Source organism: Staurois parvus, unplaced genomic scaffold (assembly GCF_062004578.1).
Source record: "Staurois parvus isolate SC_StPar_1 unplaced genomic scaffold, SC_StPar_1.0 ptg000154l, whole genome shotgun sequence".
Taxonomy (NCBI): Eukaryota; Metazoa; Chordata; class Amphibia; order Anura; family Ranidae; genus Staurois; species Staurois parvus.
In genome coordinates this window covers 23,856,500-23,875,387 of record NW_028317950.1, presented here as the reverse complement: position 1 = coordinate 23,875,387, position 18,888 = coordinate 23,856,500, and the positions used below count along the sequence as shown (strand labels likewise).

Genomic DNA, 18,888 nt, shown 5'->3' with positions numbered 1-18,888 from the left:
CATGCCTCTCTGCAAAATCCTTGGGGTGTCTACTTTCCAAAATAGGGGTCATTTTGAGGGGGTTTGTACTGTCCTGGCATTTTAGCACCTCAAGAAATGTGGTAGGCAGTCAGTAAAAGCTACGTAAATTCCAATATATATACCGTAGTTTGTAGACGCTATAACCAATTAATATACATGTATTGGGATTTTTTTTACCAAAGACATAGCAGAATACATTTTAGCCTAAATTTGACTAACTTTGAGTTTATTGGATATTTTTTATAACAAAAAGTGAAAAATACCGGGTTTTTTTTTTTTTTCAATTTTCTGTATTTTTTTTTTTTGTTTATAACGCAAAAAAATAAAAACTGCAGAGGTAATCAAATACCACCAAAAGAAAAACTCTATTTATGTGAAAAAAAGGACATAAATTTTGTTTGGGTACAGCATTGCTCCACCGTGCAATTACCAGTTGAAATTGTGCAGTGCTGAACAGCAAAAAATGGCCTGGTCAGAAAGGGGGGATAAATCCTCTGGAGGGCAAGTGATTAAAACTTGATGTGTATATATAAAGTGATATATATTCAACCTCATGTTTTGAATATATTTCCTTCTGTTTGTGTCTTCTAAACAACTCTACTGTTGTTTTGGGTGACTACCATTTTCTTAAGCGTATTACCTGGGGAACAGATTTAAAGTCTAAAAAATTTTTTCTAAGGTATCTATTATATGTTATTACTGTAGTTCTTCTTTAACCACTTGCCTACCAGGCACTTATACCCCCTTCCTTACCAGGCCAATTTTCAGCTTTCAGCGCTGCCGCACTTTGATTGACAATTGCGCAGTCATGCAACATTGTACCCATATGAAATTTTGATCATTTTTTTCTCACAAATAGAGCTTTCTTTTGGTGGTATTTAATCGCCACTGGGCGCTTTACTTTTTGCGCTATAAAAAAAAAAGTGCAAAAAATTTGAAAAAAAAAAGTTTTTGTTTCTTTTATAAAATTTTTCAAACGGGTATTTTTTCTCCTTCACTGATGTGCATTGATAGGCGGCACTGATGGGCACTGATAGGCAGCACTGATAGGCAGCACTAAAGGGCACTGATAGGCAGCACTAAAGGGCACTGATAGGCAGCACTAAAGGGCACTGATAGGCAGTTCTAATGAGGTGGCACGGATAGGCGGCACTGATAGACAGCACTAATTAGGGGTCACGGATAGGCGGCACTGATATGCAGCACTGATAGGCGGCACTGATAGGTGACACTGATGATGGGTACTGATAGACGGCACTGACTGGCATCACTGCTGGGCACTGACTGGCACAACCCCTGGGCACTGACTGGTGGCACTGACTGGCACAACCCCTGGGCACTGACTGGTGGCACTGACTGGCAGCACTGCTGGGCTGCACTGGTGGGTGGGCACAGGTGGGTGGCACTGGTGGGCACAGGTGGGTGGCACTTCTGGGCACAGGTGGGTGGCACTGCAGAGTGGCACAGGTGGGTGCACTGCTGGGCACGGGTGGGCGGAGCTAGTGGATGCACTGCTGGGCGGAACTTGCGGGTCTCACTGCTGGGCACCGATCATCAGGGCACTGATCATCAGTGCCCTGATGATCGGTGCCGATCCCCGCTCTGACAATTGCCGGTTCTCGGCAGTACTTTCCTCACGATCTGACAGCGTGAGGAAAGTGCAGCCGAGAACCGGCACTTGCATTTCCCTGTGATCAGCGTGTCATTGGACACCGCTGATCACGTGGTAAAAGGCCGGTATGATCGGCCTTTTACCACATCTCGTGATCAGCTGTGTCCGTAGGACACAGCGATCACGGAGATCGCCGGGTGCGCGCCCCCTGGGGCGCGCAGGAGAGCGCGTTCTGGGGGGACGTCATATGATGTCCACCCAGAACTGGCCGGCCGCAGTGCAGCCGTCATTCGGCTATCTGCGGTCGGCAGGTGGTTAAATGATGTTAAGCTTATGTACATACTAATGTCTGTACTCTAGCATATTATGGCTGCTTAGTATGGTGAGGGTGACATCACTTCTCACAGTTTGGTTTTGCAGACCATGTCATTGCCCTTCTTACTGCTGAATGAATTGTAATTTCATTACACTACAGCTGTGGCCAAAAGTTTTGAGAATGACACAGATATTAATTTTCAAAAATTCTGCTGCCCTAGTTTTTATGATGGCAATTTGCATAAACTTCAGAATGTTATGAAAAGTGATCAGATGAATTGCAATTAATTGCAAAGTTCCTCTTTGACATAAAAAAAAATATTTAATCCCCATAAATACATTTCCTCTGCATTTCAGCCCTGCCACAAAAGGACCAGCTGCCATCATGTCAGTGATTCTCTTGATAACATAGGTATCAGTGTTGAGGACAAGGCTGGAGATCACTCTGGCATTCTGATTGAGTTAGAATAACAGACTGGAAGCTTTAAAAGGAGGGTGGTGCTTGAAATCATTGTTCGTCCTCTGTTAACCTGGATCACCTGTGGCTATAGGATTATAACTTTTTTTTTTTTTTAATGGTTGAACTGGATGGACTTTTGTCTTTTTTCAGCCAGACTAACTATGTAACCATGCCTACCTGCAAAGAAACACATGCAGTCATCATTGCTTTGCACAAAACAGGATTCACAGGCAAGGATATTGCTGCTACTAAGATTGCACCTACAGTCAGGTCCATAAAATATTGGGACATCAACACAATTCTAACATTTTTGGCTCAATACACCACCACACTGGATTTGAAATGAAACAAACAAGATGTGCTTTAACTGCAGACTGTCAGCTTTAATTTGAGGGTATTTACATCCAAATCAGGTGAACGGTGTAGGAATTACAACAGTTTGCATATGTGCCTCCCACTTTTTAAGGGACCAAAAGTAATGGGACAATTGGCTTCTCAGCTGTTCCATGGCCAGGTGTGTGTTATTCCCTCATTATCCCAATTACAATGAGCAGATAAAAGGTCCAGAGTTCATTCCAAGTGTGCTATTTGCATTTGGAATCTGTTGCTGTCAACTCTCAAGATGAGATCCAAAGAGCCGTCACTATCAGTGAAGCAAGCCATCATTAGGCTGAAAAAACAAAACAAACCCATCAGAAAGATAGCAAAAACATTAGGCATGGCCAAAACAACTGTTTGGAACATTCTTAAAAAGAAGGAACGCACCGGTGAGCTCAGCAACACCAAAAGACCCGGAAGACCACGGAAAACAACTGTGGTGGATGACCAAAGAATTCTTTTCCCTGGTGAAGAAAACACCCTTCACAACCATTGGCCAGATCAAGAACACTCTCCAGGAGGTAGGTGTATGTGTGTCAAAGTCAACAATCAAGAGAAGACTTCACCAGAGTGAATACAGAGGGTTCACCACAAGATGTAAACCATTGGTGAGCCTCAAAAACAGGAAGACCAGATTAGAGTTTGCCAAACGACATCTAAAAAAGCCTTCACAGTTCTGGAACAACATCCTATGGACAGATGAGACCAAGATCAACTTGTACCAGAGTGATGGGAAGAGAAGAGTATGGAGAAGGAAAGGAACTGCTCATGATCCTAAGCATACCACCTCATCAGTGAAGCATGGTGGTGGTAGTGTCATGGCGTGGGCATGTATGGCTGCCAATGGAACTGGTTCTCTTGTATTTATTGATGATGTGACTGCTGACAAAAGCAGCAGGATGAATTGTGAAGTGTTTCGGGCAATATTATCTGCTCATATTCAGCTAAATGCTTCACAACTCATTGGACGCCGCTTCACAGTGCAGATGGACAATGACCCAAAGCATACTGCAAAAGCAACCAAAGAGTTTTTTAAGGGAAAGAAGTGGAATGTTATGCAATGGCCAAGTCAATCACCTGACCTGAATCAGATTGAGCATGCATTTCACTTGCTGAAGACAAAACTGAAGGGAAAATGCCCCAAGAACAAGCAGGAACTGAAGACAGTTGCAGTAGAGGCCTGGCAGAGCATCACCAGGGATGAAACCCAGCGTCTGGTGATGTCTATGCGTTCCAGACTTCAGGTTGTAATTGACTGCAAAGGATTTGCAACCAAGTATTAAAAAGTGAAAGTTTGATTTATGATTATTATTCTGTCCCATTACTTTTGGTCCCTTAACAAGTGGGAGGCACATATGCAAACTGTTGTAATTCCTACACCGTTCACCTGATTTGGATGTAAATTCCCCCAAATGAAAGCTGACAGTCTGCAGTTAAAGCACGTCTTGTTTGTTTCATTTCAAATCCATTGTGGTGGTGTATAGAGGCAAAAATGTTAGAATTGTGTCGATGTCCCAATATTTATGGACCTGACTGTAAATTAACTATTTATCGGATCATCAAAAATGTCAAGGAGAGAGGTTCTATTGTGAAGAAGGTTTCAGGGCGCCCAAGAAAGTCCAGCAAGTGCCAGAACTGTCTCCTAAAGTTGATTCAGTTGCAGGATCGGGGCACAAGCAGTACAGAGCTTGCACCGGAGTGGAAGCAGGCAGGTGTGAGTGCATCTGCATGCACAGTGAGGCTTTTGGAGGATGACCTGGTGTCAAGAAGGGCAGCAAAGAAGCCACTTCTCTCCAGGAAAAACATCAGGGACAGACTGATATTCTGCAAAAGGTACAGGGATTGGACTGCTGAGGACTGGGGGAAAGTCTGATGAATCCCCCTTCCGATTGTTTGGGGAATCCAGAAGAAACCTTGAATGGAGAAGAAAAGGTGAGCACTACCATCAGTCCTGTGTCATGTCAACAGTAAAGCATCCTGAGTGTGTGGTGTTACTTCTCAGCCAAGGGAATGGGCTCACTCACAATTTTGGCTAAGAACACAGCCATGAATAAAGAATGGGAAAAGTAAACAATACCCAACACAGAGTAGTGGCTGTGGGTATATAAATAGGCACCCAAGTGCCACGTCCTAATAGCACTAGTATAAATCGACCAAAAGGAAGAGGCCAGAATTTTGGACTTTAGAGGTACTGCAACAATATTCATTAAAATCGTTTATTTGACATACACAATTATGCAACAGTACATAAAAAACATCTCCTAAGAATGTAAGAACCCCATTAGGGTTGGTGCATTCTATGCAGTTACAAATCTCGTAGATACATAAAATCTTGATCCATACAAAAATACTGTGTCCCGTAAGGGTGTCAGGGAAAATGAATCAGGTGTCTATAGCCTTCGTGACTCAACATTTTTCACGGGAATATCGCTTCTTCAGGAGTTACTACATAAGAAAAAAGTGAGTATAGATATAACATGACATGTTATATTGTCCATCATTCATCATTAACCATATTCTGAATATACCTTCAACCACAGGCATCGTAGCGGGGGTTACGGAGGGGGAAAAGGCATCCAACGCCCAGGCAAGTCGACGGGGGGGTCCCAAAAGAATAGACCATGTTGTGGACAGTCCTAAAGAGGACTTCCTAATATATATATAAAATATACAGCTATTAAAGCATAAGAGTCTTCCCAGATAATAAAAAATTGATGGTAGAAAATGTACTAACCTTCCAACCTGAGGAAGGTATAATGATATCACAGATTTCGAAGCTACAAACCCACATAAATGATATTCCATCACCTAGACTATGTGGAGGAAGTGTAGTCAAATCTCCAATTTACTCCACATCAGGAGTAATAATCAGTGTTGATAGTATCTGGAAAGGCCCCAAAAAGGGACAATTAGATGAAATACAGAGTGTTTTATCATTACAATGTCACAAAATTGTAAGTGACATTTCAATATATAGGGGACAGGACTACATAGTGAAATAAGTAACTACTGATCTTACTATATGCAGACAAGGGGCCGATGGGGCAAGTTCCACCAGTATAGTAATTTTAAAATAGTATTAGGAACGATAAGATCATCTATCAGAATCCCATCTGCAATGCAAATGACCACAAAGGTCCAAAATTATATAAGTTATGACCCAAAGACACAGAAACGCCTTGACTGATGGTAATAGAATGTATTAGGCTATACCTGTATCGTTCAACGAAACTCACTGATCCCCTTTGCCCACCTGGGGCTAACGCCAAATATACCTGTGCTGTCCAGCTATGGTTTCCTGCTTTGTCCCACTGTAGTTGCCTGCAGGACCGTCAGTGACCGTTCCATCTTATGGGATCCCAGCATGGCGCATCCACCATCAAGATGACAGCGGGAAAACATTGCAAGCGACACCCGGCCAATGCCGGCCACCACTAAAGGATCCCCCTGTCGACTTGCCTGGGCGTTGGATGCCTTTTCCCCCTCCGTAACCCCGCTACGATGCCTGTGATTTAAGGTATATTCAGAATATGTTTAATGATGAATGATGGACAATATACCATGTCATGTCATGTTATGTTATATCTATACTCACTTTTTTCATATGTAGTAACTCCTAAAGAAGCGATATTCTCACGAAACGTGTTGAGTCTCTATGGTTATTGACATCTGATTCATGTTCCCTGACACCCTTACCGGGACACGGTATTTTTGTATGGATCAAGATTTTGTGTATCTATGAGATTTGTAAATGCTTAGAATGTACTACCCCAATGGGGGTCCTACATTCTTAGCAGATGGTTTTTATGTACTGTTGTGTAATTGTGTACACCCAGTAAAGAAACAATTTAATGAATATTGTTCCAGTGCCTCTAAAGTCCAAATTTCTGGCCTTCTCTTTTTGGTTGATTTATACCATCAATAAAGAATGGTACAAAAACATCCTCCGAGAGCAACTTCTACCAACCATCCGAGAACAGTTTGGTGATGAACAATGCTTTTTCCAGCATAATGAGGCACTTTGCCATAAGGCAAAAGTGATAACTAAGTGACTCGGGGGACAAAACATCAAAATTTTGGGTCCATGGCCAGGAAACTCTCCAGATCTTATTCCCACTGAGAACTTGTGCTCAGTCCTCAAGAAATGGGTGAACAAAAAAAACCCACAAATTCTGACAAACTCCAAGCATTGATTATGCAAGAATGGGCTGCCAGAAATTGATTGACAGCATGCCAGGGTGAATTAGGTCTTGAAAAAGAAGTGTCAACATTGCAAATATTGACACTTGGCATAAACTTAATGCAATAAAAGCCTTTGACAGGTCTGAAATGCTTGTAATTATACTTCAGTATACTATAGTAACATCTGATAAAAAGATCTAAAAACACTGAAGCAGTAGACTTTGTGAAAATTAATATTTGTGTCATTCTCAAAACCTTTGGACATGACTGTAGTTAGTGGTGCCCATTATGAGCTCTTGCCGTCCCTTAAAACCAATCTTCCATTTCCAATTAATCTTCAGTTTATAGAACAGACAATCACACTGTGAGCCTGTTTTCAGCTGGTATAGAAACTTGGCATATACTTAGTCAAATGTCAAGTGACCACACTTCTCAAAATGTTGAGTGACTACTGTAGTAATGCAAAAGTGAACTGAAGTTTTATGCTGTATATTTACCTGGAGCTGTTCTTATACAGAACAGATCCACCCAAAACGCATATCAAAATATTATTTTATCAGCTACTAGCCTCTGGCATTTCTCTGGAATAGTAACAGTAAGATTTCCCCTACTAGAGATCCAATTCTTTCAGTTGCTGTGGCTATTCTGATTAAGGGTCCTTTCACATTGATCAGTTTTTGATCTGCTTTTAGGGTTTAAAAAGCAAAAGAAAAATGTATCGCTTTAAATCCTATAGAAAACTTCATGCCAGTGCATTTTTAAAACACCGGTGCGTTTATAAAACAAAAGTCCTGCATGTTGCATTTTTGTTGCATGTTTAAACAGCACATCAAAAATGCACCTCCCCTTAGAAAATAATGGAAAATGCATAAAAAATGCACCATGGTTGTTACAGGTGCATGCTGGGAGCCAGGTAACCAGAAAACGCATCAAAAATGCATATGCCTTTTTACAACGTTTTTTCAACAGAGCAGTGTGAAAGGGCCCTAAAGCAGTGGTTCTCAACCTTCCTAATGCCGTGACCCTTTAATACAGTTCCTCATGTTGTGGTGACCCCAACCATAAAATTATTTACCCAGTAATTATAATTCATGAGTGTCGTTTTACCTCCAATACTGCTGCTTTTAACAGAGTAGCTGCTTTCAACACAGCAGCTGCTTTCTACACAGTAGCTGCTCTTTACACATCGGAAATATGTGTTTTCTGATGGTCTTAGGGGACCCCTGTGAAAGGGTCGTTCGACCCCCAAAGGGGTCGCGACCCACAGGTTGAGAACCACTGCCCTAAAGGATTCTTGTTGTTCTTGCTGGATTTTTTTTAGAATGCTGAATCAAAGGCACAAGGGAGTATATGGCCAGAAAATGGGCAGAGCTGGGAACTCCAATATAGACTCAGGTGTGCTAACATGCATTATTTTTCCACATTCAAAAAATGCTTTTTTATTGAGGTAATAAAAGAGGGGGGGACAGGAAGGCTACCGAAAAAAAGGAAAGGGGAGTATAGGAACAAAATGCATACAAAAACACAGAACTTAATAACAGGAAAAGTATTACAAGCGCATTGTTGTGCATCTTAAATGCGCTTTTTGTTTTTTTTTGTAAAACTAAATTTCACCTTCCTTGAATGGCACCCAAACTGCAGCATGCTGCAGATTAGTGAATGGTGTGAACAACTTTTTTAAAAGCATAGGATTTTCCATGTTTATGCCTCCTTTTTGTTTTTTTGTTTTTTTTTTCTTTTTTGTGGCTTATCTCATGTGAACAGGTCCTGAATGATATAAAAATCTGTAGGATAAGGTTTGCCATAGATGTGGAATGGAAAACTGTCAGGCATGGGTAATAAACATGGATTCTGGGTTATCTTGAATGAAACATTAGTGATTGTTGCACCATAAGTGTACCTTATTTTCCCAAATATACAGTCATCCAGGGGTGTCTAGTACTACCAGCCATTTTTAACAAGTTTAATTTTCAGTAAGCTGATTTTTTAATACCACACGCACTCACAAAATGGCCAACCCATGGCGTACTATATGTGAGTGTTGCTTCTCTCTAAATATTTTCACAAGACATCTCCAGGACATTTCATAGTAAAATATGACACAATTCTGCAATGCAACTTCTAGTCAAGAAGCATTTCCCTTCACTAAGGAAGTAATGCTCAGAAGCTGACCACAGAGAGCCGAGGTAACAAGCCAGGAAGTGATGTCGTTTATCATATCCAACCATGACAGCTACCTATGACAGGAAGCCATAGCCACAGAGAGGAAACAAGAGAACAGCTTCAGAAGAGCCGAGGGGGCACACAGCATTCAAGATGAATCTCGATCTATGGAGCCAACGCTCGCTATGAAGACCAGGGGGAAACATTTTTGATGGCACCTGCAGCGAAAACCATGGAGGGAGGTGGAAAGCCCCATGAGTCCCTCGAGGAGGATGGCGAAGTTTGGTATGACAGATTTTGGGGATGAATGAGCACAGATTTAGCATGACCTACTTTATGTAAAAGAAATGTGTTCTGTGTCAAAATCGTATTAGTTTCAGTTCAGTGTTATGACTTATACTAAATAATCACATTTTTGCACCTTTTAGAATTTGTGTGCAAGCCAGGGGTCAGAACGGCAGCTTCCATCAAAGCCTTCTCACAATGTTTTTTGCTTTAGGATGATTTCCTTTAAAAAAGTCAGTAAAACAAAAATCTAATAACTTTATGGAAATACTAATAACGCTGTGTTTGTGACTTATACTCCTTCACAGATGATGAGGTATTTCCTATTTATATACTGTAACAGTACAGTCCATCATTCTATGTAAGCTGCCATTTTTGGCTAAACAGGGCTTAAAAGGGAAAGTTGGCCCTGTTCTGTGATTTCTGATTTACCCGAAAAGCCAGCACACAATATGGGTATAACTCAAAAATATTTAAAGTCTTTACTGAGTGCAAACAAAAAGAGACATATCCACCGTCATTTCAGGGCTTCTATGGACCCTTTTCTGAAGGTGATAGATAATGATCTCTGTTACCTTGAGAAAGGAGTCCATTGAAGTCTGTCATCTTGAGAGAGGGGACCTGTAAAGTGTGCTAGCTTTCCATGTCATTGATCTACAATATCACCACTAACTGTGCACCCCTTAAGAACGGAAAAGATTATGGTGATGGGTGGATTGGACTAATTTGGTTATATGATTAATGGAGGGAAGTCAGCTGATCATTTGACAATTATCACTTCCCAGAACATCTTCTGTACTGTTTCTTGGCTGTAATAAGCCTCTAAAAACTGTCACTTAATATCCATTTTTAGTAATAATTTAGTTGCATTGTAGGTTATCGATCACCAAAACCAAAGACCCAATGTCACTAATAAAGTTTGGATGAGTTTGTATGAAATATTGTTACTGCATTTGTCCGAGAGAGGCTACTGTAATACCCTGTTTCCCCTAAAATAAGACCTACCCTGAAAATAAGACCTAGTGCTATTTTTAGGAATTGCTAAAGTATAAGACCTACCCCGAAAATAAGACCTAGTTGTGATCAGGGTTCTTTTTTCAGACGGGACATGGTGGAACGCCATTCCACCACCTCCGCCACTGGCTTTGCGCACACCCATATCTACTGTCTCTTATAAACACAGAAGCGAGACTAAAGTAACAGCACCATCCGCTCCCACAAAACCTCCTCCGCTCCCACAGAACCTCCTTACCTCTGTACTCACTGTGGGACAGGGAAGGAACAGATATCTGCGGGTGCAGTATGCAGTGTGTTTAGGAGCGGGGCATCTCCTCCTCCAGCCTAATGCATGGAAGCTGATACCCCAGGGGTGATCACCGGCCAGTGGAGAAGAGGCGGAGCAGTGAGTAAGTGCACTTGGTGCACTGTGTGGGAAGATAGGACCCGAAACGGGAGTTACTATAGAGAGGGGCCGGCTGCTGACAGCTGTGTTTTGCAAAGCTAGCTAACCATATGGGGACAGTGGAGGGGGAGGGGGGGGATGTACAAAGGTGAGCTGCAGTCAGGTGATGCAGAGGTAAATTGAGTCAGGTGAGTTGCAGACAGGGTGCATAGGTGAGCTGTGGCTGGGGGGGTGCAGGGGTTAGCTGCGGCTGGAGGGGTGCAGAGGTGAGCTGAGTTGCAACCCACCTTTGCACCCCCAAGCCACAGCTCAGCTCTGCACCCCCTGGTCACAGCTCACCTCTGCATCCCACATCTGCTAATCAATCCTGCACCCTGTCTGTGGCTCCTGTCTGCACCCTGTCTGAAACTCACCTGTCAAGTCACCCCTGCAACACCTGACTGCAGCTCACAACTGTCATCAGCCGGCCCTCTCCATAGTAACCCTCATCCACAACTGCCTGCAGCTCACCTCTGCACCCCCTGTCCACACCTGGACATTTAAAAAATAAGACCTACCCTGAAAATAAGACCTAGTGTGGTTTTTGAGCCAAAAAAAAATATAAGACAGTGTTATTTTCGGGGAAACACTGCCATTGGCAAAAGCTAACAGCTATTCTCCTGCTGCTGTCAATCAAAATACCAGCTACTGCTGTAGTGATCTCCACCCTAGTTGGGGGCTGCAGGAGATTGTGTGCGCTGTCTTTTCACAGTACAATAAGGGCAGAGGAGGAAAGGGTTAAACAACAAGGAAGGCTGCAAAACCAGAGAGGGGGCTGTAGTTTTAGTCCTCATGCACACTGAATGTTTATACAGCGGCTGTTTTTGGCTTTTGACATTATTTTCTACAGCCAGTAAACCCCCCCCAGTATGTTATCCTATATTTCCATGCACACATAGACTGTAATCAACGTTTTTTGGCTGGAAAAAAAACTTAGAACTAGTGGGTTTCTAGAAGACTTTTTTAGCTGTAAACTCTAAAAAACGAGGCAAACCGGCATTTTTGGATTTTTTTTACCAAAAAAACCCCTAAATAACGCAAATGCGAAAAAACGCAGGTAAACACTAATACAAAAATGCTGAAAAACTCACGGTTTTAACGTGACTTTACACAGCTAACGTTACCAGCATTATTAAAATGTCCAGTGTGCATGGAGCCTTAGAGCTGCCTTTATCCTTTCCATAGGAATGCCTATTTAGGCTTCCGCTGAGAGTAGAGATACAGGCAGCACTGATAGAAATAAAAATTACAAATTATTTTTAAACCATAGCACAGATTTTAATGGGGACATGTGCTATGTGCACTTGGGTCCTTGGGAGTTTTAACAAGCCTCAACTTCTGGTAGGAGTTCTTATTTGAAGTGTGTGTTTGTAAAAAAATAAAAACAAATATCCAGTACACCTAATATGAGCATATTTCTCCATGTAATATACCTTTACAAAATATGTAAGCACAGAAAAATAACCAATTTATCCTACCAGAAATCCAAAAAGCTCTTAATGTCTTGTGGTGTGAGAATGTGGCCACTGCTGCACAGAAATCCCAAGCAGTGTTACCAGCCCTATCCTCTTCCTTGCTGGACTACAGACCTCCCTGCCCCCTCACCCCAAAGAGGATGTGCTCAGTAGTCAGGCAGGAGAAGCTTGGGAAGGGTTAAAATATGTGATTTGGAGCTCAAGCTCACTGGATTTCTGGCATATTGCCAAGTACATTTCTGTATTTGCTACATTTTTCACAGGACAAATCTTTGGAAAATATACATTTATTGCAGAAAAGTAAGGCTCTGTTCACATCTGGGCGTTTTGCCGCAATCCCAAAACACTGTGCAAAAATGACAAATCGCACCATTATTTTCAATGGCACTAAAATGCGGTGAATTATGCCCCGATTGCCACGTGCTCAATCGCACAAACCTTGTCACCCCAAAAGACGTTCCTGCTTCTTTTTTGGGGGACAAGCTTTGTGTGATGCAGCCTGCTGTGATTGCACTGCGATTTATCGCGGCAGAATTGCATCACTGTTTTAGGTGCCATTGAAAATGAATTGCACATTAACACGCATGATGCAATTTGTCATTTTTGCACAGTGATCTGCTATCGCAGGCAGAATCACAGCAATTCTGCCCGCAATTAAAAAATCTCAGATATGAATGGATACTAAAAGCAATACCTGATAAATTAATAAACCCTATATAACACCCTAACGGTGCAAAAATGTGTATAGAAGTCCAATATGTTATTATTATTATACAGTATTTATAAAGCGCCAATGGTTCGCTCAGCGCTGTACATTACAAAGGGGGACAGAACATGTGACAGAACAATACCAATACAATGCAAAACATGAGGGGAATGAGGGCCCTGCTCTTTCCAGTTTACAATCTAGGAGGGAGGGGATGGTGGCACAGGAGGAGATAGCTGTGGGGGATGGAGTGGTAGGAAGAGTGGAGGAGGTCGGCAGGTTAGCAGGGGGTGGGGTAGGCTTCCCCGAAGAGATGGGTTTTCAGGGTGCGCCTAAAGGAGAGGAGAGTAGGTTATAATCTGATGGGTTGGGGCAGGGAGTTCCAGAGGATGGGTGACACCCTGGAGAAGTCCTGGAGGCGTGCATGGGAGGAGGAGACCAGGGAACTAGAGAGAAGGAGGCCTTGTGAGGAGCGGAGTGTGCGTGCTGGGCGGTACTTGACTATTAGGTCAGTGATGTAGTACGGGGCAGTATGGTGGACAGCTTTGTACGTCAGTGTTAGGATTTTGAATTTGATCCGTTGCGCAATCGGAAGCCAGTGGAGGGATTGGCAGAGGGGGGTGGCGGAGGTGGAGCGGTTGGAAAGGTGAATGAGTCTGGCAGCCGTATTCAGGATTGACTGAAGCGGAAATAGCCAGCGGCGAGGCAGGCCAGTGAGGAGGGAGTTGCAGTAGTCGAGTCGTGATATGATGAGGGAGTGGATGAGCTGTTTATTGGTTTCTGGGGTTAGGAACGTGCGGATTTTGGAGATGTTGCGGAGTCTGCACGAGTTTGTTAAAGATTGGAATTGGGGCTGGAAGGATAGGTTGGAGTCCAGAATGACACCAAGTACTCTGGCCTGCGGGGCGGGTTTGATGGTGGCATTGTTGGATGTGACGGAGAAGTCAATGGGGGTGGTGTCCGGGCTGGGGGGAAGACAAGAAACTCGGTTTTGGAGAGGTTCAGTTTAAGGAAGTGGAGCGACATCCAGTCTGATATGTCGCTCAGTAGGTGTGTGATTCGGGCGGGGACCGAGGTGGTGTGGTGGGGGGTTGAGAAATAAATTTGTGTGTCGTCGGCATAGAGGTGGTAGTTGAAGCCGTGAGAGTGTATGAGTTGGCCAAAGGAGGAGGTGTAGATGGAGAAGAGAAGGGGCCTGAGGACAGAGCCTTGAGGGACCCCAACAGAGAGGGGGAGTGAGGGGGAGGTGGTAGCATTATAGGTAACGCTGAAAGAGCGTTGTAACAGGTAGGATGAGAGCCAGGAGAGAGCAGAATCTCTAAGGCCGAGGGAGTGTACTTTTTTGAGGAGGAGGGGGTGGTCGACTATGTCGAAGGCCGCAGAGAGGTCAACGAGTAGGAGCACTGAATAATGGCCATTAGCTTTGGCGGTTCCAAATATGTATCCTATATATTTGTTATCCATTGATATGAAAGCTTCTTGAGAACATCTTCTGGGACGAAACCTGTTGGGGTGGTGCCTGTGCTGATGTCATTATGCTGCTGGCTTGAGCAGTGTCTGGGTTATTTGTTTTGCTCCTATACATTGCTGCCTATTGTGAGATGTTTTTGTTGCTAATAAAATGTTAAAACGATTTTACGCTATGATGCTTGTTATTTGTTTTCTTTGGTATAATCCTGACACATGCTGAGTGGAGGTACTGGCTGCAGCTGAATTCCTTTGATCTCTCCTGGTGTGCCATGTGGTCCCCAATCATCCCAATGCATTTACTGTACATTATGTGTGAGAGCTGACCTCTGAGGCTTTGAGGTCTGTTCATCTGGTAGGAGACTGTCATTTTATATATATTGGTGGTGGAGTTACAAGGGATTTTGAAGATTTTATATCACTGGATTACAATTATATTGTATATGATGGACTTTTATACACATTTTTGCACTTAAGGGTGTTATGTATGTTTTATTATTTTAAGGTATAGCACAACAGTTTTTGCTTTTGGATGTGTTTTTGAGTGCTGCTGTACATTTATTTTCTCACAGTCATTATTATTTAATATTTTTTGCACTAAGTGCAGTTTTTCCCCCAGAAATACAATTTAAATAACATTTGAGATGCTTTATGTGCAAGAGTTTATCTATAAATAACTTTCACAAAGGATTTCATGAGCTTATCTAAAAATTTAACACTTAGAATCTGAAAAGATTCAGGTAGGGGAAATATTTTTTCTGCACACTTCTAACTTCCTGCTCTGTAATTTTATTAAAGGACTCAGCATTAGGTTCTAATCTGCCTCAGGGAGCTGATAACAAAGAACAGTTTTACAATCACAATGGTAGATACAGTGTGAAATGGGTCATGTTCTGGAATTCTGCCATATTATGACTGACTAGGCTAGATACTGAGCAATGGGGATCTGAAAAGAACTGTCAAACGTACTGCGTAACAAGGTAATGGAACTTTATAAAGATGGACAAGGACATAAAAAGATGTTCAAAGCCTTGAATATGCCAGTCATCACTTATCACTGTAATTTTATTAAAGGACTCAGCATTAGGTTCTAATCTGCCTCAGGGAGCTGATAACAAAGAACAGTTTTACAATCACAATGGTAGATACAGTGTGAAATGGGTCATGTTCTGGAATTCTGCCATATTATGACCTGCTGTAACTTGGACCAGAATAGTCAAAAGTTTGTTTCAGGAGTTGGACTACATCTAGTAGGTCCCATTCCAGTGAAAGCATCCTTTTTTTGTTAGATATCACATTCCAAGGCTTCCTTGGCAGCTGGGGGCGCTACAAGGCAGGATGCTATAAAACTAATAATATTCCATCTGTTCGCCTCCTAAAGGGCTCCAGTGCAGAGAGAGCGCTCCTATACCACTGGGTCACTGTCTGAGAGCTCGGGGGTAAGTAATTAGGGGCACTGTGTGGGGCACAGTGCTTAGGGGTGTATCTAATGACTTTTTTTTTTTTTCGTTTTAGCTGAAGAGGAGGAAACATGGAGACAGTTTACCGGCCCAAGTCACAGATGAAAAGGTGAATAAAAACAATACTGCCCATGGCGATTAAATTCTAGAATCTTCTGCTCTCTGCACACTGGCCCTACTCCCAGAATCCTCTGCTGTTTACACACTTACTCTACTCACAGAGTCTCCTGCTCTCTACAAACATTGGCCTTAGTCCCAAAATCCTTTGCTTATTACATTCTGTCTCTACTTACAGAATACTTTTCTCTCTACACAAACTGGCCCCACTCATAGGATCCTCTACTCATTGCACACCGGTACTACTCACAGGATCCTCTACTCATTGCTCAAACGTTTACATACCCTGGAATGTTTGGCCTTGGTACAGACACACAAGGTGACACACACAGGTTAAAATGCCAATTAGAGGTTAATGTCCCACATCTGTGGCTTTTTAAATTGTAATTAGTGTCAGTATATAAATAGTAAATGAGTTTGTTAGCTCTTACGTGGAAGCACTGACTAGGCTAGATACTGAGCAATGGGGATCTGAAAAGAACTGTCAAACGTACTGCGTAACAAGGTAATGGAACTTTATAAAGATGGACAAGGACATAAAAAGATGTTCAAAGCCTTGAATATGCCAATCAGTACTGTTAAATCACCTATTAAGAAGTGGAAAGTTCAGAGATCTCTTGATACCAAGCCAAGGTCAGGTAGACCAAGAAAGATTGCAGCCATAACTGACAGAAGAATTGTCCGGGATTCAAAAAAAACCCACAGGTAACCATGAAAGAAATACAGGCTGCTCTGGAAAAAAATGGTGTGGTTGTTTTTAAGGAGTACAATATGGTGATACTTGAACAAAAATGAGCTGTTTGGTCGAGGTGCCAGAAAGAAGCTTTTACTGCACCAATGCCACAAAAAAGCCCGGTTACAATATGCCTGACAACACCTTGACATGCCTAACCAGGCCTTTTTGTGTCATTGATGCAGTAAAAGCTTCTCTCTGGCACCTCAACCATGCAGCTCATTTTTTTCAAGTGTCATAATATTGTACTCCTTCAAAACAGCCACACTGCCTTTTTACAGAACAGCCTGTATTTTTCTTGTGGTTTCCTATGGGTTTCCCTTTGTATCCTGAACAATTCTTCTGGCAGTTGTGGCTGCAATCCTTTTTGGTCTAACTGTACTTGGCTTGGTATCAAGAGGTCCCTGAATTTTCTACTTCTTATTGGAAGTGATGACTGGCATATTCAAGGCTTTGGACTTCTCTTTATGTCTTTTTCCATCTTTATAAAGTTCCATTACCTTGTTACGCAGGACTTTTGACAGTTCTTTTCTGATCCCCATGGTTCAGTATCTAGCCTAGTCAGTGCTTCCACGTAAGAGCTATCAAACTCATTGACTATTTATACGCTGATACTAACTGCAATTTAAAAAGCCACAGATCTGGGACATTAACCTCTAAATGGCATTTTAACCCGTGTGTGTCACCTTGTGTGTCTGTACCAAGGCCAAACACTCCAGGGTATGTAAATTTTTGATCATGGCCATTTGGGTGATTTCTGTTATCATTATGATTTAAAAAAGATCCAAACAACTATTTGATAATAAATGGCTTCATATGATCATTATCCTTCAATAAAAGAGCATTTTTTAGCATGATCAGTCATATTTTCAATATCAATGCCAAAATTTCACAATTTCTGCCAGGGTATGCAAACTTTTGAGAACAACTGTATGTTAATTTATATGCACTTCAAGTATTTGTTGATAATAAAAAAAGGTCTCTCCAATTAGTGTATTTCTAATCAGGGGCTTCATGTATACTGTGTGTGCATTTATAGAACACTTCAAAACCACATCCTCCTTTCAGAAGTGCACTGTTCATGACAAGTGAAGCAAAGTTTCAGCTACTTCCTGTTTACCTACTCTGTCCTTGTGAACAAGCCCATCAGGGTGAAACACGTTTTAGGAAATGTGGTTTTTAGGTGGCGACTACATGTATGCAGCTGCGGCTCTCATCTTCTTATTTTCAAACTGTCAGATGCTGCTTAATCCTGGATGCTGCACCTCCTGATTATATACACATTTCCTCTGTCGCTGTACCTCCACATTACATCCATGACATGCTATTTAGATCAGCACTGCCAGCGGATAAATTGCATCCCTAATTACTGCCCCTGCTAAAATAATTCATTCCTGTAATCCTATGCCAATTCCATTCTGTAATCTTATAATAACCACATATTGGGCCCTGATAAGTTATTAATAGTGCACCAAGTATTTGGCACAACAAAAACAGATTTATAGAATGTGGCATATAATTTTTCAAGTTAAAGTGGAACTTCACTCTCTCAATTAACATTGACTATTTGCATTCCTTATGCTGCTAGCATTAGAAAATCGGAAGGTATATCAAATTTACTTGTTGATTTAAACTTTTTTTTTATTACATTTCTTCAGTCACATCTTGGTTTCCAGGCCTAGGCAAATGATGTCATACATCCCAGGAGTCTTCAGGAGGGGAGGTGGGGCTTTTTCAGCTAAGCACATCCTCCTGCCTGTATGCCTGAGCTAACGGCAGATGGACTCCAGGAAGTAAATGTTCCATGAATCATTTGCCCTTACTCAAGATGGCACAGCAAGAAATTTTAGGGAGGAGGTTATCAAACTGATTTCTCAGCAAAAAAGCCTGGAGACATGGATGGATGGGGGAGTTTGCTTTGAATAATAAAAATTAATTAAATAGCGTTTTTGGTTTGTGGTGCTCAGATACAGTGTAGTTCCGCTTTAGAATGTTTGAAAGATTAGACTAGCATGCCAAATGTGAAAAAAAAACTGCAATGTTCCATAAAAGTCATGTGATCTGTATAAAAAA

The 18,888-nt window shown here is 42.0% G+C and overlaps 1 protein-coding gene across 1 annotated transcript in view; it reads left to right on the top strand.

Moving 5' to 3' along the window:
• The first annotated feature begins 9,169 nt into the window (after positions 1-9,169).
• The window catches only part of LOC149463663 (rho guanine nucleotide exchange factor 3-like), a 35,733-nt gene continuing 26,014 nt past the window's right edge, over positions 9,170-18,888 (top strand). Inside the window, exons 1-3 of the mRNA XM_089675256.1 lie at positions 9,170-9,416; positions 15,887-15,944; positions 16,021-16,074. Of these exons, the coding sequence (XP_089531382.1) occupies positions 9,343-9,416; positions 15,887-15,944; positions 16,021-16,074 (186 nt within the window). The 5' untranslated portion in view covers positions 9,170-9,342. The remainder of the gene's footprint in view (positions 9,417-15,886; positions 15,945-16,020; positions 16,075-18,888) is intronic.